At 32.4% G+C, this 25,754-nt stretch overlaps 1 protein-coding gene across 10 annotated transcripts in view; it reads left to right on the top strand.

Moving 5' to 3' along the window:
• The window catches only part of LOC106066461 (probable 3',5'-cyclic phosphodiesterase pde-5), a 114,135-nt gene extending 89,994 nt beyond the window's left edge, over positions 1-24,141 (top strand). For 7 of the 10 annotated variants that reach the window (XM_056028500.1, XM_056028496.1, XM_056028499.1 and 4 more), the window contains 15 exons: positions 3,938-3,996; positions 5,725-5,776; positions 7,698-7,972; positions 9,669-9,830; positions 10,345-10,459; positions 10,868-11,007; positions 11,708-11,794; positions 12,411-12,561; positions 14,381-14,536; positions 16,482-16,532; positions 17,256-17,377; positions 19,200-19,311; positions 20,423-20,503; positions 21,490-21,578; positions 23,194-24,141. In XM_056028500.1, the coding sequence (XP_055884475.1) occupies positions 3,938-3,996; positions 5,725-5,776; positions 7,698-7,972; positions 9,669-9,830; positions 10,345-10,459; positions 10,868-11,007; positions 11,708-11,794; positions 12,411-12,561; positions 14,381-14,536; positions 16,482-16,532; positions 17,256-17,377; positions 19,200-19,311; positions 20,423-20,503; positions 21,490-21,578; positions 23,194-23,260 (1,719 nt within the window). In that variant the 3' untranslated portion in view covers positions 23,261-24,141. Of the gene's footprint in view, positions 1-714; positions 766-3,937; positions 3,997-5,724; positions 5,777-6,277; positions 6,436-7,697; positions 7,973-9,668; positions 9,831-10,344; positions 10,460-10,867; positions 11,008-11,707; positions 11,795-12,410; positions 12,562-14,380; positions 14,537-16,481; positions 16,533-17,255; positions 17,378-19,199; positions 19,312-20,422; positions 20,504-21,489; positions 21,579-23,193 lie in introns of all 10 variants that reach the window. The other 3 variants (XM_056028501.1, XM_056028504.1, XM_056028502.1) reach the window with 3 other exon arrangements.
• Positions 24,142-25,754: the final 1,613 nt, after the last annotated feature.

Raw genomic sequence — 25,754 nt, 5'->3', positions numbered from 1 at the left:
CCAAGAGACTGTGAAGAGTGACGTGTTTTTACTGTAGCCCAAGAGACTGTGAAGAGTGACGTGTTTTTACTGAAGCCCAAGAGACCGTGATGATGAGCAGACATACAAAACTAGAACAAACTATTTGAGGAAGTAGTCTGACTGATAATACATACACAGAAAAAGAGTTTCTAGGAATTAGTTTTAAACAAATGAAATACAATACAAAACTACAAGTAGATCTAGTTCTGTAATGAGCAAATAATTAAGGAACTGAGACAGAAATAGCTGACATATAGAATTCTGAGTGTTTATGTCATTATATTAGAAAGATTGTAATTAGCTCTAGGCTATATGTACGTACTTAGTATTAATCTTAATAGTATACTTATAAATTTTATAGAATCAGAACAAGTACAAATATAAATCACTATCCGTGCTGAACATAGAGTACGTTGTAATCATAATTATGACAAAAAAAAAATGTTTTTCGTTAGCAAAGAGTTAATTAACATTTTGTCCAGGACATCTTAGTCAAGTGTTTCAAATATTAAGACATTATCAAAAGGATTTATCCGTATCACCTGTGTTAAGTTATAATATTTGTTTGATGGTAGCAGGCGTCTGTGTTTTCGATGAGTTTTTCATCTTTGAAGTCAATAACATTCATGACAACATTATGGTCTGTGAGGTTTTCTCTAAGAATCATTAATTATGAACTTACTTATAAAACAGATTGCATCTCTACTACTAGCTATGGGTACGTCAGCTCTATGCAAAATGGAGGTATTGCTTTTAATAATCGGAATTGTGTATCTATTATATCTTCAGTGAATAATGTTTGTGTTCACTTTGTTTTTGCTTAATATTTTAACGTTAGCAGCTTACATTTCTAAAATATTTTCTTATAGTTCTTTATTAGCTTTTTTTTTCTAGACTGTCAGCTTATATTATTATTATTATTTGCTTTCAGTATGTATCATGTATGCACTGTTATGTTAACAAAAATGTCTGTCTTCTAGTAAAAAATCTTGATGTTTTTAACAAAATACATTTGTGTCCTTCTCGTCTCTTATGATAAGATAGAGCATTGTCCAAAGGGCCTCCTTCAGTCGTAGAACGACTATGGTTCATCTCGCACACTTCCTCATGTGGCTGTGGAGACCTATTTTGGAAAGACACTCCCGTCCACAAATATCGCAGGTTAAGGTGGCTTTTGCTACGGTGGTAGAGGAGCTGGCCAAAGTACGACGCAAATTATTGGAAATTTCCGAAGTCGTGTTCTGTCGTATCTTTCTTCTTAACGGCAGCGAACTATTTCCGGCTTGACTTGAACCGAGTGCAACCTTTGCTATACACAATAAGATCCTACCGATAACTATTTCCTGAAAAGACCAAATTATCAACCTATTGAGACGTAAAACAAATTAGGAATATTGGGTAAAGCCAGAGGGTGTTGTTCACATCTTACTGTAAAGTATTTTTAAAAAAGAAATAGAAACTCTAAACTGGCATTAGTATGTCTATATGAGTGATTAGTATGAAGCCAATGAAACTCAAGTTCCAGAATCGAAGGGAGAGAACACACGATTGATTATTGACATGCTGCTGGACTGGTCACTTCAAACAGACAGTACCGAACTGACTATGGGCTGCTCACACGGAAAAGGGAAGGCAGAAATAGACATAGTTGACTCAGATAAGTATTTATAGACAATTTTAAATTACCAATATCTTCTAGGTTGTTCTAGGTTGTTAATCTAGATCTGTCGACTAAGTGTAAAGACTTATTTCTAGATTTCTTTTTGAAGGAGCATTTCTGAGACAAAATAACAATGGTTATAAAAAAAAATACAATCACACATGTGTCTATCAAAACCTGCTAATAAATGTATAATTACTTATGTATTCACGAACACCTCTGTTTAATTTGTTAACTACAGCAATGTCATTTTATGTAATGAAATAACTTTGTAGGTCTGTGAGTGATACTATTTCTAAGAAAATTTATTTCACATGCAAATCTTTAGGAATTTAAAAATAATTGAACTAGGACAAATCAAATATATATATATTTTTTTTTTTTTTTTTTTTTTGTTTTTATATATTTTTTATTTATTGTGTAGAAGAAATGGGCTAAAATGATAAAAACTGCTTCTATTGTGAAACTTTATAACTGTGTTCAAACATATTCATTTAGACGTGATATTTATATTGTCGATTTGATTCACTCCTGATCCAGTCTCCTTGTCACCCTAATACAAGTAACATCCCATTAGCTAGAAACAAGTTGAGGGTGCATTTCAGGAACTGTTACTCAATGGTTTTCTTCAGTCAGTTAACTTCAGGTTGCCTCCCCTCCTAGGTGATAAACTACCTACCATGAGATTTACTGGTTCGGAACATTTATTCAAGAACACCGTTTCTCAGCCATATTTTGGGAGGCATGTACCTTTTATTTGTACTTCTAATATCCAAATAGCTTTTACAATCTGTCACGGGTTAAATGTATTTGTTTTAAAAAGTCTTCTTCCATTATTAACTTTCTCTATCGGTTGTCTCCCCACAAGCTCGGCTCCATTCTACCAGTCAGCTACGTACCACCACAAAGTCTTGGTTGAGAAACTATAGATGACAACATTTGGTCTACGTTAGTCACCTATTACATGTATTTAGACTGTCATGATTTATGCATGTCTTTGTGGTCATCCCCAATTGTTGCATGGAGATCTTGGCGACCTGTCCACTCGGAGCAGTGTTACCATTAATTTTAAGATGAAGAAAACAGAGCTAGGCTATATATGTTTAAAAAAAAAAACACTTAACAAAAAAACATAAAACCTGTTGTCTAACAAAGGTTGCAGCTTTTGCATGTTGACTGTGCATTCTAGACCTTTCAAACCAGCGGTTGTTTGTCAGAGGAACGCGTATCAATGGGAGGGCGGGCGTTCCTGGGAGTTCGGTTGACTGCACCCTAAAAAAATGTTGGTATTGATGACAGACTCTTCCGGAAAAAAAGAAACATGTTGAATTCACTCAATGCTCCTGATGCATAGGGCTAAGTGAGAATTTACTCATTCTAAATAAATGACCTATGTGAAAAAGTAAAGTAAAGTTGACAAACTGTTTTAAAGTGCATGTTGGTGAACACCTGCTCCATTGTAGGCCTATAGTCAAACTTTGTTGTGCTTTTTTTTTTCTTTAGCTAGCATCATTAATAAATACACCTAATTTAAATGCCTCTTTCAACTAATGTATTTAGTGCTAATTAATACATAGATTAGGCCTATTTAATTCCCTTAATATAGATTAAAAAATAATAGCAAGGCAAATAGTATGTGTAGTTAGTACTATAATATTGTACTGGTAATTGTTTGGCTAAAGATACTGTAATATGTAATATTCTAACGAAAATCATAATATGTATTATGCATATATATAATAGCGGTTCCCAACCTGGAGTCCATGGCCCCCGTGGATTTTGTTCCTGGTTATTTTTAAGTACTTCTATCAAATATTTTTGTTTCCTTTTCTTTTAATCATTGTGGCATTCATAATCTTATGCACAGTAGCCGCCTATTCACGTGGTAGGCGTTGTCGTCACGGTGGCCCTAAATTCGAACTCCCCATTGGCCAAGTCTGTTCAATGGCCAAGTCTGTCCATTGGCCAAGTCTCTCTAAGAATTATAAGCCAAAACTCACTAGTCATGTCCAATACTTCTAAGAAGGTCAATTAAGCGACACACAAAAGTATTTATAGTTCGTTATCATGGTCTAAAACCAAGTCCTAAAATCTAATTATTATATTTATAAGGTATAAAACCTCCTGCTTAAAGTTGTCAGCTGTCATGGGAAAAATATGTGGTCCTCGGTCTTTGAAAGGTTGGGAATCGCTCTCTTAAGAGTTAGATGTAATGTAAATTGTTGCTGTATCTTGGTTCTTCCCATTTTCTTCCAGACACACAGTGTAATGATACGACAACGAAAACTGAGTGACTTTCTGTTAGAGGTGACCAAGTAAGTAAATAGTTCATACCAGCCATCTATAGAGGTGACCAAGTAAGTAAATAGTTCATACCAGCCATCTATAGAGGTGACCAAGTAAGTAAATAGTTCATACCAGCCATCTATAGAGGTGACCAAGTAAGTAAATAGTTCATACCAGCCATCTATAGAGGTGACCAAGTAAGTAAATAGTTCATACCAGCCATCTATAGAGGTGACCAAGTAAGTAAATAGTTCATACCAGCCATCTATAGAGGTGACCAAGTAAGTAAATAGTTCATACCAGCCATCTATAGAGGTGACCAAGTAAGTAAATAGTTCATACCAGCCATCTATAGAGGTGACCAAGTAAGTAAATAGTTCATACCAGCCATCTATAGAGGTGACCAAGTAAGTAAATAGTTCATACCAGCCATCTATAGAGGTGACCAAGTAAGTAAATAGTTCATACCAGCCATCTATAGAGGTGACCAAGTAAGTAAATAGTTCATACCAGCCATCTATAGAGGTGACCAAGTAAGTAAATAGTTCATACCAGCCATCTATAGAGGTGACCAAGTAGGTAAATAGTTCATACCAGCCATCTATAGAGGTGACCAAGTAAGTAAATAGTTCATACCAGCCATCTATAGAGGTGACCAAGTAAGTAAATAGTTCATACCAGCCATCTATAGAGGTGACCAAGTAAGTAAATAGTTCATACCAGCCATCTATAGAGGTGACCAAGTAAGTAAATAGTTCATACCAGCCATCTATAGAGGTGACCAAGTAAGTAAATAGTTCATACCAGCCATCTATAGAGGTGACCAAGTAGGTAAATAGTTCATACCAGCCATCTATAGAGGTGACCAAGTAAGTAAATAGTTCATACCAGCCAACTATAGAGGTGACCAAGTAAGTAAATAGTTCATACCAGCCATCTATAGAGGTGACCAAGTAAGTAAATAGTTCATACCAGCCATCTATAGAGGTGACCAAGTAAGTAAATAGTTCATACCAGCCATCTATAGAGGTGACCAAGTAAGTAATCATACAAACGGTCTCATTGTTCGTGTTTATCAGTCCAGTTGGCACAAGGAATATATTCTGTCATAGCCTTTCAAGACATCCTTTTAATGTCTCAGCCTAGTTCATGTTTTTTAAGGTACCTACCAATTCACCATTACACTTTTGTCATTTGTTCATCAACAACTTGGCATTGATTTGAAAAACATATTTCGCATTGTCTGTTTGGTATAATAGGTGTAACAGGTAACACCCCGTATATTTACACAAATATAGGCACACGAATATAGATTAAGAGAAAAGAGATGGTTGCCTAGTCGTGCGGTTAAATTTGCGCACTGGACTGTCGTTCGGATTTATCGATGGTCCCGGGTTCAAACCCTGCCCGCTCCCATCCCCCGTCGTCCTGCGGGAGGTTTAGACTAGGAAGTAAACTATCTTCAACTCTGAAGGAACATCCGAAACATGTAAAACAAACAAACAAAACAAAGTATAAAGTTTATACAAGCTGTATGTGTGTCTGAGACAAAGTTTAATCAGAATGACGTTGATTTTTCCAGTTATATAGGAATTGTCTAGGTCTAGTTGTGCCAGTTCGTAAGCAGATCCATTATGAAACATTGTCACTAGACTGTATCAATGACATCTTATTACTTTTTTGAAACATTAATCAACATTAGCTCATTCTGTTCTGAGTTGTTTTTAATGACTGGTATTTTTGTGTGTCCTCCTCAGGTCAGTGTTTCAGGACATTGTCAGCATGGATGTTGTTATTATGAAAATAATGGTCAGTCCTCTTTTTCAAAATATTTTTTTTTAAATTAGTAAAAAAAATTTCTTTCAATACCTAGGTCTACATAATTAAACTATATATATATATATATATATATATATATATATATATATATATATATATATATATATATATATATATATATATATATATATATATATATATATATATATAATCAACTGAAACGCGCCGCATTGAAAAAAAAAAGCATATTTAACGTTTTATCTTGAATTAGAATAGTAGGCTATTTATTTCCTAAAACATTTCATTTTATGCTACCTTTATACTTTATAGGTCTGATATAAATCTGTTCTATTAAAAATGTGTAGGTGTTGAAAGCACCACATTGTTTTGACTGTACAACTTATATACCGGTACTTAACATATAGATCTAGATATAGATATATTTAATCCTTTTCCGTTTGAAAGAACTCTTCACTTTACTTTGTGTACCATTCACTGATATTTCTATCCTATTACCCCCACCATGTCCAGAATTTTGCCCAAAGACTGGTCAATGCGGACAGAGCCTCATTGTTTTTGGTGGACTATTATAAACGAGAACTGTACGCTCGCATCTTCGATGTTGGTCATAGTGCCAATAGCGGGGGCAAGGACAATACAGATTACCGACGTCCACATGAAGAGATCAGGTTCAAATCCCTAGTCGAAAGTTCCCGAAATTTTGTTTTCCTCAATTATTTTCTAAACTGCAGAATTGCGCTTTTGGTTATTTTTGGCTTTGGGTTTCTTTTCTATAGAATTTTTGTAATTATATTATTTCTATTACCTTTATTTTCGTTGTATGATTGGTTGTTTTTAAACAAATTATTCTTTATTTATTAAAGTTTTTAAGTTAAAGGTTTGCTTATTTTTTAATTAGACATTGACATTAGATTGTAATTTTTAAACTTAGCCTGATATTTCTGATATTGTATAGCATTATGTACTAATAAACCCTTATAATCCAGACTATGTTCAAATATATAGGTCCTATTAGCCTTGCTTTTATTTCGCAGATTTGCTTTGCTTCCTCCATGTCTATCCCAGTAGCTGTTCTTCTTCAACCACCATGATAATTGGTCAAAAGACATGTTGTGGTTATAAATCAAATATACACGCTTTTTTGTCTGGTGCTGGTTTCTAAAAGCATTACTGCAACATGTATTCAACTATTCTTTTTGACACCTTCATGATGATAGCTTTATAATAATACATTCAGAATATAAACTCGAAGTTTTCAATGAATCCAAAACAAGAGCTTTGTTACACTTTCATCTTTGTAACAGTTTGTTCTTATTGTTCTCTATTAGTAACTATTACTATAGATCTAGTCTAGATCTAGATCTATATGTTGTCAATATTTCTCTCTGTCTCTTCGCTCTCACTCACTCTTTCTCTCTCTCTCTCTCTCTCTTCGCTCTCACTTGCACTTTCTCTCTCTCTCTCTCTCTCTCTGTTGTTTTTTAAATGTTTAATTTGTCTGACTTGCTATAATTATTTTATCTTCTTCAAGTCCCAAAGGATTTTATTTAATCTATTCCTTCACATAGCAAAAAAATTTTTTGTCTTTGTCAGCTTAATAAAATATTCAAATGGTATATCTAGCAGTCTGAAATGGTGTCTCAATTAAAACTGATTTACGATAGCTGTCTTCAGCTTAATCTCATAAATAGAGCCTTCTTTTTATTTAGACGATTTTTCAATATGGATTTAACAAAAATTAAAGCTCATAAACCAGTTAGGAATAATCACTAGGAATATTAAATTGTCATGGTGCATTGACTTTTAAAGAATGGATATGATAGCCTTCTTTGTCTTGGTTTAGACTTTGCCAAATTGGATAGGCCTTCATTGTCTTGGTTTAGAACTTTGCCAAAAATGGATACCATAGCCTTCTTTGTCTTTGGTTTAGAACTTTGCCAAAGCCTTGGTACATGCAGACAGAACATCTCTCTTCTTGTTGGACACACGGTCCAATGAGCTCTATGCCCGCATCTTTGACGATGGTTACTCGCTGGACGAGTTCGTTTTGCAAGAAGCTAACAGGGAGCTCCACAAAGAAAGGAGCAGCTCTACCAGTAGGGATGATGAAGACCTTGAAGCTGTTGCCGATTATTCTGGAGGAGAAGGCAGTGAAACTGAAGAGAAGATCCAAAGACGACCAACGTGGCAACAGCAAGATATCAGGTTCGGGAGACAATGCTGTCCTGCGACGTCTCTGCTTAACGTTTCATTTTGTTTAGAAAAAAATTGCATGTAGACCTACTAGAAAGTGTTTGTTTTGCTTGTAGAGAAAGACTTTAACACCACGAGTGAACTCTTTTTAAATGTTAACAATCGTTTCTGTTACAAAGTGAAGCAGTTGTTTCTTTTCTTTTTCTTTTCATGAATTTGCCAGCACTTAGATAGTATGCAACCTTTTTTTTTATTTTGCTTTTTAATATATCTGACACATCAAACTAATTATAAGCTAGTTTAAACTATAACATTTTAACCTAATTTGTAATTCATCAATGTTAGTTGTAATTAGTTTTAAATAGCATCAACTTGTAAGTTTAAAATTGTCTTTTGCAAACAGGATAGTGAATGCTTTGATAATTAGAAAGTTGTTTTTTTTTTCTCTTAACATCTAGTCTGCTAAAACAAATCAGTATGAACAACAGGTATAAACATTTGTTTATTTGTAAACAAGATTAAGTCATTGACATATTTTCCTGAGGCTAAGTGTCAAGGTTTTTTTTATATTTGTAAATGATAGTTTACTGAATGTAATTTGCAATGCAACATCTGAGATTACTGCCAACTATTTAGTAAAAGCACAACTTAAAAATAAAACTTTATTTAATGATTTGATTTCTGCTATTTTAATAAATTAACTAATTAGCCCATTTGTTGTTGTCTTTGCATTCCCAATGCATGTAAGTCACATGGTGACAGAGATGTATCAAGATGTTCTTTATTCTAGCCTTAGTATAAATGGATGTAGAAATGCAGCATATGGAAATAGTTCCTTCCCTTCAATGGGCCAAAGGATTTGATATTAAAGTATTGCATATGCATTCATCATAATTTAAGATACTTGTAATCAATTTCAGCCACCAGTTCATTAACACTAGATTGTATTCTAAACTAAATCTCAGTGTTCTACTAAATTAAGCTCTTAGATTGTTTTATAAACTAAATCTCAATGTTCTGCTAAAATAAGGTCTTGCTCTAAGAAACATGAAAACTTGACATCAGTAATGTAACAAAAAGAGTTACAACATATTCCACATTCCAAAGTATTCCACAGACCTGCAAGCTATAGTTGAACAATTCTAATTCTAAAGATGCAAACTAACTACTGTTGTTTGTCATTACATTGTTTAAATTATGTGATTTTTACTTTAAGGCATAAATACTCAACTTTGGGAAAAGTTAAAGTCTTATATTTGAAAATATCTCTTTTCTCTATTATTATAATATTATTAATGTTGTTATATTGATATAAAAATCCTTAAGTGTATTATAAATCTATTAGATATACATTTTCCTGTTTTTTTTTTATGTTGATCATTTAGGGGGAAAAAAAGAATAATTGAATATTTCTAAAAAGAAAATCTCCTGTCATAGAGTAATCATTTTAGGTCATTGAGCCTTATCTTTGACTGTAGTACATAGAGCCTTATCTTTGTCATTCACTAATCATTAGTTTAATGTAGATTACTTTTCTTTCACAACAAAATAACTTTAATTAAGCTATCATTTAAACAATTACATGTAGATATTAGTGTTGAATTATTTTTTTGATTAGCAATAAATTATTAATAATTACTTTAAAAAAAACAGCTGTTATTGTGTGTGGATTAGATTAATGAACTTTATTTATGATCACCACTTTTAGGTTTTCAATGGACAAAGGAGTAGCAGGCTATGTAGCTAGTACTGGGAAAGTGCTGAACATTAAAGATGCATACAAAGATCCCAGATTCAATCCAGAGGTGGACATCCGGACGGGATATAAGACAAAGTCAATTTTGTGTATGCCCATCTTCATTCGTGGAGTGTAAGTATCTTGAATATAATTTTGTTTATCTTTTCTAGCTAGGGAATTTGACTTGTTGACAAAATGGACGTTAAAGTTTTTCAAAATTATTAGCTCAGAACTTTTATCAATAAGACCTTGTGCTAAGATTTCTGAGAATTTCTAAGAAATCCAGATAACTTTAGAAATTAATAATATCTTATTCAAAATGCATTTCTAATAAGATAAAAATTAAATTGTCTCTTTTATTTTCTTGTCTATTTACAAAAGCTAGGTTTTCAGTTTATTAGCCTCCCTAATTACAAATGAGTCAATCATTTTTTCAAACTAATATTTAAGTGCTTTTGAATGATTACAGAAGACTTAGACCCATTGCATTCTATAATCTCATTGTGATCTTAGACTATATACATGCTTTATATGACTAAACATTTAATCATTTTTGTTTTCATTAAACTTACAGTTTACCTACACTTTTTTAAATGAAACATAAACATATATTGATTTTACAATCATGTTGTCTCTATCTTGCCAGTGTTATTGGTGTGGTTCAAATGGTAAACAAACGCAACGGGACATTCACCAAAGCTGATGAACAAGCTTTTGAGACTTTTGCTATTTATTGTGGTCTAGCTCTGCACCATGCAAAGGTAATGTTCCTATCCTTTTTTTTCTTATTTTTTGCTTTTATTCATCATTTGTTTTCTTTTTGCCACATGATATTTACAATGTTATTTAGTATTACCCACATGCTAGCCCTGTTTACTTTGTTGGATGGGGTACCACTTCTTTTTTATATAAACTCGTTCTGTCATAGACTTAAGATTCAGAAACAGCTCAGTCCATTTTCTGATATAATTCTCCCATCTGCCCTCCTATCTCTACATCCAACCTTTTTTTTTTTTCAAAAACAAATTAAAGACATATATTTGTATTTTTATCCACAAAACAATGTAATCATATTTCTTTTTAAATCTACACAAAAATGTTTGGGACATGAAGAATGCTGGTATTACAAAATTTTATTCGATATTAAGTAATATATGAATTTCATTCAGTTATATGAGAAGATACGTCGGTCGGAACAAAAGTACAAAGTTGCCTTAGATGTATTGTCCTACCACAGTCAGGCTACAGCAGAAGAGGTCAAGACACTCAAAGACAAACCCATCCCAAAAAGTATTAAAAACATCACCAGGTAAGTAGTTACATGTTTTTCAATACTAGAGAGGTTCTTTGTTTTATAGTACTAGTGAGGTTTGGTCGCAGCTAGTTCATCTGAAATACCACTTATGTTAGTTTTGCTTGAGCAGGTAGTCACTTTCATATATAAGGTAATTAAATATCTTGAAACATTTTATTTACATACAGTTCTTAGTCTGCACTAGGCTCTACTTGAATTGACTTTTCAGAAGTTCCCTTGAAGATTATTTTGTCCTATCTCAAACCACCAGCAGGATGGCAGTAGGCAAGGTTTCAAATTGGAACCATTGTGATGACAGTTAGCATACATACTTAGTGAACTAAAGATTACAGATAATTGGAATAATTATAGCCAAAAACCTCATATTGTTAGTCAGGCTTGTCTTGTGCCAGAGAGTATAACTATTAACTAAAAACCAGAAATTATATTCCTTGTCTTGAAAAACAAGATTTTTTTTGTTTGATTCATAACTTGAAAAAAGACATCAAGTTAACTGAACACTAGATGTAAATGATTTGTTTGGTATTAACAAATATAAATCCTGACCACTGAGGTATGAGAGGTACATTGTTTAGTATAGTCAGTCTGACACAATTTGCTAGTTCATTGCTTGTATTACAAATATTTTTTTGTATGACTGATTTCAATATAAATAAGTGTGACTTGTCATCCAATCGTTTCAAACTACTTTCAGGTATGACTTCTCACCCTGGGCTGTTATGGAGGATGATAAACCAGTTCATTGTTTGTATATGTTCAAGATATTGTTTCAGGACATTAAGTAATTATTGTATTTCTACTTATATTTCTTTAAAAAATATAATTATTACACAGTAATAATGGGTTTGAATAAGTAAAATCATACTAGTTAATATTAATAAATTATTAATAATTAATACTTGGTCATTGTTTTGTAGCTCCAAACAACTAGTACAACTAAAACAATGTGGACATTTTATATTTTTAATGTAGAACTTGAAATAAATGTAAACAAGCTTCTTTTAAAGCAAAACTGAATAGAACTTTTGTTTATAAATTTACACAGATTTAACTTGAAAGTAGATACATTTAGAAACACATGAAATAATTTAAACAAGATATAACCAACTCACTAAAAATACACGTCTTTTCTGTCTCATGCCTCTTCCTTTTCTCCAACTTTCAGACCAGTATTTATTAACTTAAATTATGAAAGACCACCTACAGGTTACATCAGAAAGTCTTCAGCCTACACAGCCAAAACATTCACCTTACTCTCTCTATGGTTAGATCAGCAACAAGCAAATACACTCCATAACATTTTATGAGCCAAGAAGGATACTGTTTATATTTATATATAATTTAATACTTAGTATATTTGTTAAATACTGTCACTCTAACTGTTGAGTGTATTGTAGATATGACCTTGAAGACCTCATGCGTTTCACACTGACAGTCAGAAAAAATTACAGAAGTGTACCCTATCACAACTGGTCCCATGCCTTCTCTGTGGCTCACTCTATGTTTACAGTGCTACAGACAACCCAACATAAACTTTCTCCAGTAGAGGTAAGTTACAGATGTACAATGATAAGCATTTTATCTACCATTGTTTGTTGTTTAAGCCTAGACACTTTATGGTATTTCTGAATAACTATAATAAGGGTTGGAGTAGCTCATATAGAACTAGAAGGAAATGAGAAGGCTGACACACTCGCCAAGATTGGGAGAACTAACTCACTAATAAACTCTGCACTCTATCCAGAAGAATTGAAGAAATAAATCGTAAATAAAATAAATGAGAAATGGACGAGCTCTCATCCAAATCACAAGAAATATGATGCTTACTATAAGCTATCCCAACAAGACCAACGTCTAATCTTTCGACTCAGGACCGGACACAACAGAATGCACATGTACCGGAAGCTCAAAATTGGAACCAGTGAAATCTGCCCATGTGGAGTATCACCAGAGAATGCAGACCATGTCCTCCAAAACTGCTCTCTATACCAAGAGGCCCGTATAAGACATTGGCCCCAAATCACCCCAATAGAAAGGAAACTATAGGGAGAGCTCCCTGATTTGGAAACCACTGCGCAGTTCATCTCATGTATTGGTCTACTCATCTGAACATTCCAACATAACAATGAGAACGAAGAAGAAGGAAGAAGAAGAAGGGTTGGAGTGGCTTACCATCCACATAGAACACTAGGACAACTGAGACGGATTTCTCTCAGCTCTACCTTCCAGTTCTGTATGAAGATTCTTTAATATGTGGGACCATAACTGGTAATGTGGTAACACCATTATATGTAGTGAAGGCCTTTGGGATTGACCTGCTAATTAACACAGCCAAAGCCCACACACCATAGCTAAATATCTTCATATTTCTATCCTAACCATCACTGTGGGGAGTGACGCTCAAACTGATGGAATTCTGATGACTGCCTCCATGTGGAACAATGTGTTTTTTTTGTTCAAACTGGGTTTGCCTTTGTTGAATCCCCATCTTGGATATTGGTATATTAAGCGCATTGGTTTTCAATGTCTTTGTATAGCCCACTGGGAGCCATTTTTGCTATCCGTTGTTCACCTGTTTCCACTAACACACATTTCCATCAAGGGTGTTAGACAAAAGCCATTGGAGCTGGAATCCATTGACCTGAATAACCTTAACAACCATCTTTTGATATCTACACATTTTTATGGAACCTAAATAGCCTCCTTCTAGATTCCAGAGAAGAGTTTTAGATATCTGACTAGAGGCTGTTGACATTGGTCACATAAGGGACTTAATAGGGAAAGTGTTAATTATATCTCATTCCTTTCCTAAGTGTTGAATCAATTTTAAGAATATTTAAGCTTCTCTTTGAGTGGCGTGTCTGAATTAGAAATAACTAATTGAAACTACTAGTTTATTTATTCATTTAATAGTTATAATTTTAGAAATATATGCACAAATCTGGTTTAAAAAGAAAACAAAACAATTTATTCAGGTAATTTTGTTTCTCTATTTTATGGAAACTAAAATTGCATGTTATTGTCATTTTATTTCCAACTTATATAATTGTAAACAGTACATTTAAACTTAGACTATTGTCTTAGGTTTTTGTGTACAATATAAAAAAATAGCTATCAGGTCTAATAGTGATATGTACTTATAAAGGTAGACATTTGAACCACTTGATTGTTCTTTGTCTTTTCCCCTCCCTTTTGATCCAGTTGAAAAAAGTCTGTGGGGTGTTTTGCAGAGAGACATTTCCTTTATGGGGCTATATATGCAAGGGTGACAATTAATCTACATTATTGCTATGTATTTCTGAGGTGGCATCAATAAGTCCTTACAATAGCTAATAGCTAACAATCTCTGTGCTGTTTTATTCCATAGTGTATATCACTGTTTGTATCCTGTCTCTGTCATGATCTTGACCACCGTGGAAAGACAAATCAATTTATGGTACAGAGTTGTTCTCCTTTGGCAGCTGTCTACAGCACAAGCACCATGGAGCATCATCATTTCAATCAGACAGTAACTATTTTACAGGTGACTAATCAATAGTATTTTAGATGTAACATGGCATTAAGTTACTTTCAGTTAAGAAAACAAAACAAGTATGTGTAGGCCTACTTAAACCAACAAAATTAAGGAACTAGATGTGCTTTAAAACAATTATTCAGTTAAATAATGTATACATTTAATAAGCACATTTTTGTGTTACCTGTATCTTAGCATGTCTATTTGTAAGGAAACAATACATCAATACATGATGAGACTTTTGTGCAACTTGTCCTAATTGTTTTTACTCGTTCATGCTTAACATGATTTTACAGAGACATAATTCTCTGTTTTTGGTGTATTTATTGTTTTTTAATTCTTATTTTGTAATCAATTTAAAAATACAGAAAACAAAATTTGTTGTTCTATAGTACATGTTTGCTTTATTCTTCTACCTAACTCTTTATGAAATATCTGTGTGTTTGTGTGTGTGTTGCATTCAAACATTTTCCTGTGTCATTGACTCTTTTATTTCTCTGCTGTGTTTTGAGAACCCAGATATTCTCTTCCAATACACTTTACTTTGACCAGATTTTTTTTTACTTTGTCTTTTTGCACTGTTCTGTTTTATTAGTTTGAATTTACTTGAAATGATTGTAATTCAAAGCAATATAGCAGGAACAATAATACATTATGTTGTTTCAATCGGTTGCTATTGGTGTTGTATATTGCATTTGGGAAAAAATGATAACATAGACTGACTTAAACTAGATCTATGTTCACATAACAAACACTTTTTTTTTTACTATAATTAGTTTAATTAGTTACATTATGTTTTACATAGAATTCATTATTTTGGAGGCTACTTTTTATTTGCTTTATTTGGTTCCAAATTCTAATTATCATGTTAATAATATGCTGACAAAATGTTAGCTTTGACTATTTAAAAGAAACCAGCAAATCTTAGACTAGATCTCTTGTCAAACATATGTAATTGGGTTTTTTAAAATATGGAGTTGAAGCTAGGTGCTGAAACAAATGTGATACATACATATATTAGACATAAATGGATAGCAGCACCAGGGACCAAGTTTTTAAGAGAGAAAGTAGTGAATTAAAATGCTACGAAAATAAGGGAATGCGCCGACCTAGGCTCAAACCTGTGACTCTGGATTCAACACCACCGCCTAGCGATACCGCACCAAGCGAACTTAACCTCATATGTGATTCATACATATATTAGACATAAATGGATAGCAGCACCACGGACCAGGTTTTTAAGAGAGAAAGTAGTGAATTAAAAAGCCCTAGCTAGCCCCTCCCCCACCTTGCAGCATCCATTCACTAACAACTTCAATAGAGCCGACACAGACAGCCATTAGGCATGTATTAGCTAGGGCTTGTGACTTTTGACCACTGGGGTGGTAATTTGCATACGGGCAAAATGACTCTGGATCAGAAGAATGTTTTTTTGGACATTCCGATGGTCTAGAGGTTAAGTTCACTTGGTGCATTATCGCTAGGCGGTGGTGTCGAATCCAGAGTCACGGGTTCGAGCCTCGGTCGACACATTCCCTTATTTTTGTAGCATTTTAATTCACTACTTTCTCTTTCAAAAACTCCCTGGTGCTGCTATCCATTTATGTCTAATATATGTATGTATCACAATTGGTTTTTGTGTATCAGAAATCATACAAAATGTGTTTATTAATTGGCATATTGTTCTTAATGGAAAAAAATTTACTTATAGAACTAATTTTAATGAATGGTATCCTTATATACGACTGTTGTATTTGTTTTATTTATTGACAGTTCTATTATTAAGAGACTTATTACCTATGTTGTCCATATTCATATGTTTGAAATAGGCCTACATTATAAAATATATAGCTGAGATGATTTTGTACATATAAGATGTATATTAAAGAATACTCAATAAGTGTTTTAAAATGTACTCAACTGTAATCTATTGCATATTTGTTTGCTTTCCCAGAATGAAGGACACAATATTTTTAAATACCTCAGTTCAGATGAGTACAAAAAGGTATGTTATACTTTTATTTTTTAAAGCTATAACAAAGCTTTGTTTTTCTTCTGGTTGTAGATAGATTATGTAATGTAATTGTTGGAATTTGAAAAAAATGAGTATGGCTAATTTACCAAGTCTCAAAACTATCAGATTAATGGTAAAACATCAGATTAGTGGTAAAACATCAGATTAATGGTAAAACATCAGATTGCTATCAAAATTTTTGTTTTTTTCTTTGAACAATTTTTTGTATTGAATTGTGGTTGATTATAGTGATATGAGTGTTTAAAATAAAAATTTGATGCTGTGACAGTTTCTGTCTGTCCATTCGATGAGATAGTGTGTATACTGTTGTCTTGAAGCAAGATTATCACTTGTGAACTCACATATGTTGATATGTCTGTCAACCATTTCAACTTCATAGAACTCAGTGTGTATACTGTTGTCTTGAAGCAAGATTATCACTTGTGAACTCACATATGTTGATATGTCTGTCAACCATTTCAACTTCGATAGAACTCTAAAGTGGACACATTTATGGACTTTCTTGATTGCTCTGAAGGTGACTTTACAACCTTGAGAAGCAGCCTGACTAGACTAAGGAGACAAACACAAGTTAGGGTTAGCATGACATTGACACAACAGTAACAGAGATGAAGACTACTGAATGAGTGTCAATGGCTATACATTTTTTAGTCATCAGTTTATATAAATATATGTTTGATTCTCTTGTGCTAGGTACTTGGCGACATTAAACAAAGTATTTTAGCTACAGACCTTGCAGTATTCTTCAAGAACAAAGTCACATTACACAATATTATCACCAACGAACCTTTCTGCTGGGAAACAATACACCATAGGTATGTTGATGTAGTATGTTGCTTTGGTAGGTTAGTATTCTATCTATTAAAGGGACAAATTATTTGGATTTTGGTTTAAAGGGAATGTCAACAGACTTAACTATTGTTTTAAAGACTATTTATTTTTATTTTGTTTTTTGTTTCCATTATTATTATTTGGCCATGGCAATTATTTTCTTTGCTGTGCGCTCAGGGAGCTGGCAATAGCCATTACAATGACAGGATGTGACCTTTGCGCAATGAGTAAACCCTGGCATATTCAAGAAGAAACAGTGAAGGTTATTTATGAAGAATTTTATGACCAGGTGATCCTGTCGTCTGTAAACTATATTTTGAAATTTTAGCTTTGGTCTTTTTTTCAGATGTTTTTCCTAAAAATGAGATGATATAATATTTCATTTGTATCGTTTACTTTCTCAATGTCATATTCAATGTAAACATTTGACATCTGCTGCTATTTCCAGTACTTGTTGTGATTTAAATCTTTTTCTTCTGTTGTGGTTTATTTGTATGGTAATTAAGTACTCTAAATGTTTTTAGAAACACTAGCTGAACACATAAGCTGTGTAACTTGTGCTTTTGTTAAAAAGATGTCTTTAAATTAAAAAGAAACTGTTGACTATTTGATAAAGTAATGACTAGAATGTTTTATTGTCAAGTCATTTTCTTCCAATGCAATGGGATGAAACAAAATTATTTTTTTTTGTTGTACTTTGTGTTTTCTCATAGTTGTGCTAAAATGAACTTGGCTTCTATTTGTACTGCATGTACAATAATGAGACTGTTTTATATATCATTTTACCTTTACTAGCATCTATTTATGAAGATTTTTTAAGAACTATTAATGAACTGCTTGACACTAAATTGTGATGGAACAAAATCGAAACAAATAAAATATTGCTCTAAAAACTAATAACAATAATAATATTGGCAGACATTTGAAATAATTTCAATCAATCTTCTTAATATGGATATATGCAGCAATTTTACAATAATTAGTTTGTTTTCTTTCCAATAAACATTGATGTCAACATTTGATGCTATGTATTGTTAGTTACTGCAAAAGAGCAGATAATAATGGCCTTTCATGTGTCAATCTAGTCATGCATGATAATCAGTGACTTAACCTCTGCTAATTTGTTGGTTTTCTTTGCTGATTCAGGCAGCCCATTTCATGCTCTTGGGAAGAAAAAGCATTTTGTATGAATTTATACTAAGAAATGTCCCTTTATCTTTGCGTCTTTTTGAGTATTTGATTACATTTTGTTTATTTGTAAATTATGGTTAAGTGTTTCATGTATTAATGCAACTTTAGTCTTCTGTCTTGAAGCATCTCTAAATTTAGTGATTTTACTAATGATGTTATTCTAATCAAATGTGAATATTAATTTGTTACAAAATCTCATGGTTCTATTTTACATCTGTTAATAGTTTCTTCCTTTTTTTTTAAATTTATAACTGCATCTAAACCTAAACCAAATGGTGATTTTGATGTGAGCTCCATTTTCTTGTTTTTGTTGCTCACTTGGTCCACACTTATAGATATGATGTCAACTTTGCTGTTTTATCTTAGCCTAGAATATTTTAAATGCATCCATTTGTTTCAACTGACTAGTTATATTGGAGTTTTAGTAAATAGTGTAAGAAGCCATTGAAACTAGTTGCATCCTTTCAGAAGGCTTTAAGAACTTCTTATATTTGTTTTGTACATATTTAGACTAAATTTATGCACTGAGGTTTATTTAAAGGTGCACATGCACATGTGGGTATAGTTTAGAGATTATGTCACTATGTGTTGTGATTCATGTTCCTGACGCCACAGGTCAACACTTACTGCTGTGGCAATGACTGCATGTGACCTGTGCGCCATGTACAAGCCCTGGGACGTTCAGCTCAGCCTAGTCTACATCATCATGGAAGAATTCTGGCAGCAGGTAAACTTGTTTAAAGATCTTAAGAATGGGAATCAAACTGTAGTATACTTTCTTGACAAGTAAAATAATAATAATAATTGGAATGTTAAGTGTTTTGCATTGTAATGATAGTTGTGCCTCATTTCTAGAATAAGGTTTGGAAATAGTCAACAAAGCTTTTCATGACACAATCCTGCACAAACCAATCAAAAGCCTAACCTACATAGTTACAAGTGCCTTTCTGTCATCTTAATGTCTATATAATACAAATTATTGCTATAGAAGTATTCAGTATTACAGATAGCTATGATTTTAGACAAACAACTTATATAGTATCACTGCCCTTAATTCAGTCTCATGTTTTGCTATAAGAAATTATTCTTACAATTTTATTTTGTTTAAAGTTTAAACTGTAAGCTAAAACTATGAGCATGAAAGATACAGCAAAACAGTAAAAGAAAATAGAGAAAAAAAAATGTTAAAAGGCATAGAATAATTGATAATAAAAGTATCAATTGTTTAGTCTGAATGTTTTTAAACCATGCCAGATAATAAATGTTATTTGTGCTTCATTATATTAAACTTCTTGCCTGTTTATTTTGTATTCACTCCATATAATTGTTGCTTATCATTGTTTTGGTGGTTGTTATTATAAAATCTTCAAGTTTGGCTTGTTCTTGTTATCTTCTTTTAAGAACAGAAGTTTTGGTGGTTAAACTCTTCTTAAGAATCTGTAGTTTGGTGATTAAACTCTTCTTTAGAAACAGAAGTTTGGTGGTAAGACTCTTCTTAAGAAAAGGAAGTTATGATGGATAAACTCTTCTTTAGAAACAGTTGTTTTGGTGGTTAAACTTACATTTTTTAGGGTTAAGTTTATTTATTACATTATCCCTTCATAAAGATGGGATCAATTTTTTTTTTCATTAGAAGTCAATTCATCTATATTTAAGTCATTATAAATTACAAACTATACTAATGTTAACCTAAACTATTTTAGTAAGGCTCTATCTTTTATTTTACTTATGTGGGTTAGTAAATAGTAATGATTGTTTGAATTCAATGAATGGAGTAATTGAAACAAAAAGAACTATGAGTGAAGCATTAACTTTTATTGATGATGTTCTCATGCCAGGGAGATGAAGAAAAGAGGCGTGGCCTAGTTCCTATTCAGATGATGGACAGAGATAAGAAGGAAGAACTACCTATGCTAGAGGTGAGTCTCAAAACAGTGTCACACTGTATTTAAATTATTGAGTACTTGTTAAAAGGTTACAATGACTGATTTTGACAGATAGCTACTTTAACCAAGATGGAAAATGTTATGTAACTTGTTAGGTGTGGAAAAATAATTAATTGAATAGCAAGTTATAGATCATTTGCTTAATTATTTTCTTTAACATTTGGATGTTTCTGTTTCAGTAATCAAAGTCTTTATTTTTAAGGCAGCAGCATTTCAATAAACGAATTTTTTTATACAATATATATTTCATATTTATAACATTTGAGTGTACTTGAAATAGTGTAGATTTCCATTTATTGTTTTAATGAGTTAAACATTTATGTGCCTGTTGGAAGGTGAGTGTCTGTACCTTGCAAATGTATTTTTTTTTCTCTTCTTTTGCCTACTATGTTCTTTTTTTAACAAGCTTATATCAACTCACTCTGTCTGTCTGTCTGGTCACACCCAATCTCAGCTCAAACTGAAATTTCGCACAATTATTTATTTTACCTGAAAACACAAGAATCAATAAAAAAAATTAACTAATTATTTAATTAATTATCGGTAATTAATTATTTTGATCTCAAACAAGGGAAAGAATTTATACTTGACTGAAGTAGTAGTATAATCTGAATTAGTCCCCTTTATACATCTCACCTGAGTCTTAGTGAACTCAACATGGAAAATAGGACAAGACTATAGAAACAATAGATAACTATAAAATCTTCCATGTTCCTAGGCTCTCCACTGGTAGAGTGGTTACTGTGTTGGCTTGAGAAGCCTGAGAAGGTTTGAGCCATGAGTTCGAATTCAGGTTGTTCCCCCCTTTTTTAATAATTTTTATTGTTAGTCTAGATCTGTTAGAAGTTTAATAACATGACTGATCCAAACTAATTGATACAATTACGTTTAATATATGCTTTGTTTTTTTTAATATATTTTTTATGTTTTTCTTGCTTTATTTCCTTATGTGTCTTTAGGTTGGCTTTATTCAAAGTATTTGTATTCCATGCTACGAGCTAATGTACTCAGTGATGCCTGAGACGCAGCCAATGTTGACTGGAGCAAGGTAATGTATTAACATGATCTATTATTAGTAGGCAAAGGATTGAGTGTAAGAAACACAGAATGTTTGAGCTGAGACAAGTGTGTATGTGTATGATAAAGCGACTGAATGCTCTTAGAGAATATGGAAAGATGGATGGAAGAAAAAATGGTCTCTTGTACTAGTTTAGGTGTCAAATGTGAAACTAGTACCAGTGCAGGATTTATGCGTAAGATTAGGGATCCTAATTTGTCGCCCCACCCCACCAGAAAAAAAATGTAGAGTAATTATATATACTCAATGCTCATATTTACTGGGCATATAAAATGGTCCTATATTTCATGTAGCTTAAGGCTTTGTCAATTCTTAATATGGTCCTGCTAGTTACAATAGCATATTGATAAAATTTACTATTGCTGTTTAAGTGAAATCCTAAAAAGGATTTGGAACATAAGATAAGATAATTTCATTTGTCCAAACAAATGGAAATTCCGTTTGATTACAATTTCCATTTAGAATTACTACTGTAACAAGAACAATATATATATATATATATACAAACACACATATATATATATATATATACAAACACAAACAAGATTACACACAACCAGCGCTTTATGAACTAGGCTTCTATGTACATAGGGAGTGTGGTTGCTCATTGATAAAGCGCTTGGCTTTCGAACTGAGAGGGCTCTGGTTTGAATCTCAGTGATGACTGGGATTTGTTTATTTTGGGATTTCTAGGGTGCCCCTGAGTCCACCCAAACCTAATGGGTAGTTGGGAAAAGTAAAGGCAGTTGGTCATTGTGCTGGCCAAGGTCTGAAAGGTGAATTTTTTTGGTCATTGTGCTGGCCAAGGTCTGAAAGGTGAATTTTTTTCTATGTACATCACATTAATGGAAACAAATGACCTTGAACTTCTCAGTGATGACAAATGACCTTGTTCAGACATCTACTTGTGTGCCACAAAACAATATAATTGAAAAGAAAATTTATATGAACATAAATATTTAGAGAAAATTTATATCAACATAAATATTTAAAGTCTCTCATTGAAAACATCACAGACTAGTTACAATTAAGTCCGTCCTTTAAGCATTTTCACATTTGAAAAATGAGATTATATTAAAAGAGTACTAATAATCTATTGAAGAAAGAAAAAAACTGGCTTAGAAAATGAGATAATTTATTCTGTTTATCGTTATGTATTAAAAAAATTAATTTTACTTCTTTGGCAGTAAGTGTATGAGCAAACTCGTTAATTTATCTGAAATATTTTTCTTTTTTTTTTTTTTGTTTTGTATCTTTGTTACTGTGTTGAAACCATGAGATGTTATATCCATTTCAAAATTAAAAGACTACTTTTATATTTCTAGAAATCAAAACTAAAAACATGTATAGTAGTTGATGCATTCTCTACATAATAAACTCTTATGGTGATAAAATTTCTGATGATTAGACTTTTTTCAGTATTAACATTTAAGCAAAATTAAAATTGTTTTGTCTAACATTAGCAACACATTTTTAACCGCATAAATTTTGTTATAGTTTGTGTATTTATTAAACTGACAAATCAGTATATTAAGTTCTTATTGCTAGAAATCTGTTAATATGTCAATTATTTTGTCACATACAGAGAAAACCTCAGAAAATGGAAAGAACTGATGGACAGTCATCTAAAAAAAATTGGCACAAATGTGTGATGACCAAATCCAAACTGACATTTAGCATGATGCTCAAAATGTCATCTCATCTAATCCTCCTATCATTGGAGTTATTATCTCCATGGAATCCGTTTATACTTTGAAAATCTCTGCAATACATGTTCCCGAAGTTTACTTTAAGATGACAGTAAATAGAATTCGAAAGTAAACACAGCACTAAGGCATTAGTGGGATACATTTGTCATAAGCCATGAACTAATAACTTATGAAAACATGACCATTGACCATGTGGAATGCTCATGCAAGAAAGAAACAATTTCTTTTACTTTTATAAGTAACTGCTTACAAGGATCAGGAACATTGGAAGTTAATTTTTATTGTGATATTCTATTCAAGTTTGTCTGCATCATACATTAATATTTTTAGCAAAGTGTGCTTTCCATTTTTATAGTCTATTTTTTGGGGCAATTCACAAAAATATTAATTTGTAGTGCCAATGTGTGCCATATCCAAGAATAAATGTAATGAATTGTCAGACAGTTAAGGCCAAAATGTATGAAAAGTTTTCTGCTTTATTTTAGTAGGAAGACAAAAGCCTATATTCTAGTACTATTCGAATAACATTTTTTCTATGCCTTGTAGATTGCGGCTGGTACACACTAAAAATATATTTGAAAAGTGACATTTGAATTTAGACGAAACATAAGTTATTATTTCTAAAACAGCTTGTATTGTTTTCTTATTTTTTTTATGTATTATGTCATATTAGTATCTCATAGTATCATTATTTAAATACCATACAATATAATATATATTTTTCTATCTCATAGATGTCCATAATTGAATTTCTTGATTCATTTTTTATGAAAAAATTGTGGATTATTCAATAAAATTAGAATTATTACAGCTTCCTTATGAAACTTTGTATGATCTTTGATTTTATTTTTGTGTTTGGCCTATTATGATTTGAAAAGAAATGTTCACCCAGTTTTACAATTTCCATACCATTAATGTCCTATTTAAGGAATAGTTAAGAATTGTGTCAATGTGACTATGCGCTATGTCTTATTTTCATGTGTTTACAACGGGTAAATCTCCTAGCAACTTGATTCAATTTTGAGCATTAACCTGCAGAATTGTGGTCTGACAAAATCATTTTGTGACAGGTATAGCTTCCTTTTAAAGTCTTCAACACTGTGACATTTTTGCGATGATTGGTTTGCAAAAAATAATTAATTTTGATTGAATGGTGATTAACACAATTGTTTCTGTTAATTTTTTAAAATAAAATTTTGTTTTAATTTTCCAATATTTTAGCCTCAATGAAACAAAATAAATTTATCAACCTTATCCAGGTCATTATTTACACAGTCAATTCTTATTTTCATAACTCACTTAGAAATTAAAGAAAAAATATTAGTCAATCAGCACTGAAAATAATATTGAAATAAAAACAACTAATGATTGTGTCATTATTATTATTATTATGGTGTGTGCCAGTCTCCCTCTTACTCCTTTCATTCATACGTTTGAATTATTCAACAATTGTGTTTCATATTTATTTGTTTCTTCATCAAAAGTTATCTAGAAAATGAGATATCTGCTCAATTTATTCTGATAGGCTAAAATAGAAAACACATTTACATACCTTCTTCTGAAAATAAAATCATTAATTTAATGTAAAAAAACAACAACATCTGAATTATTTATTACAAATCTATTAGCATATGAACTCCTCTTGTCCTCTCGTTAGTATGACATTGTGACAAGATTATAGGACTGTCTTCTTTTGTATTTGAAAATCATAAATCAATACTTTACATCTAATGTTGATGAATACTAGGCAGTATGGGCTACAGTTATCAGTGCTGTAAATAACTATAATTTTTAATTAAATATTTCAATCATTAATAAGATATTTAACTGATCAATGTTAAATAATCAAATAAGAATAAATCAGCTACAAGCTACGATATGGTGTTTTCTTCCTCCTCCAATGGTATGTTCATTCCCTAGCAAACGTCCGTGGTTGGGCCATGGAGTGCTTTTACTTTTCTACTACACTTTGAAATCGCTTACAAAAAGTACGACCCAAAAAATAAATGTGCAAGAACCAAATGTGAAGCAATCCTTACCAAACGTTTGGTTTCTGTATAATGAACAAAGTAAAGAAGCAGGCTAGTGATGCCCACTTTTTGACAGCGGATGCTTCGAACCCAGAAGAGCGAAATTGTTTCCCCTGATAATACAAGTTCTTTGTGCCACCCGGGCATGCTACCCTGCCTCATAGTGGCACCCTGGTGGAAACGATCGTAAGGGGAAAGGATTAGGCCAAAGGGTAGCAAAACAAGACTCCCTTGGGGGTGCCTAATGGGGTGCGAGAGTGTCCTCATTGCACTGCGCGGGGTTGTAAGAGAGCTTCCACAATCCCGGGAAATCTTTAAAAAAGCAAATTCATCAATTTAGAATCAAGCAGATTTTCGGGCTATGGAAAGACCGGGTGATTAGCTCTGAAGCCTTCGAAGAAAAAATT

This window comes from Biomphalaria glabrata, chromosome 5, assembly GCF_947242115.1.
Source record: "Biomphalaria glabrata chromosome 5, xgBioGlab47.1, whole genome shotgun sequence".
Lineage (NCBI taxonomy): Eukaryota > Metazoa > Mollusca > Gastropoda > Planorbidae > Biomphalaria > Biomphalaria glabrata.
The sequence above is the reverse complement of the archived record's forward strand: the minus strand, read 5'-3'. Positions and strand labels throughout refer to the sequence as shown.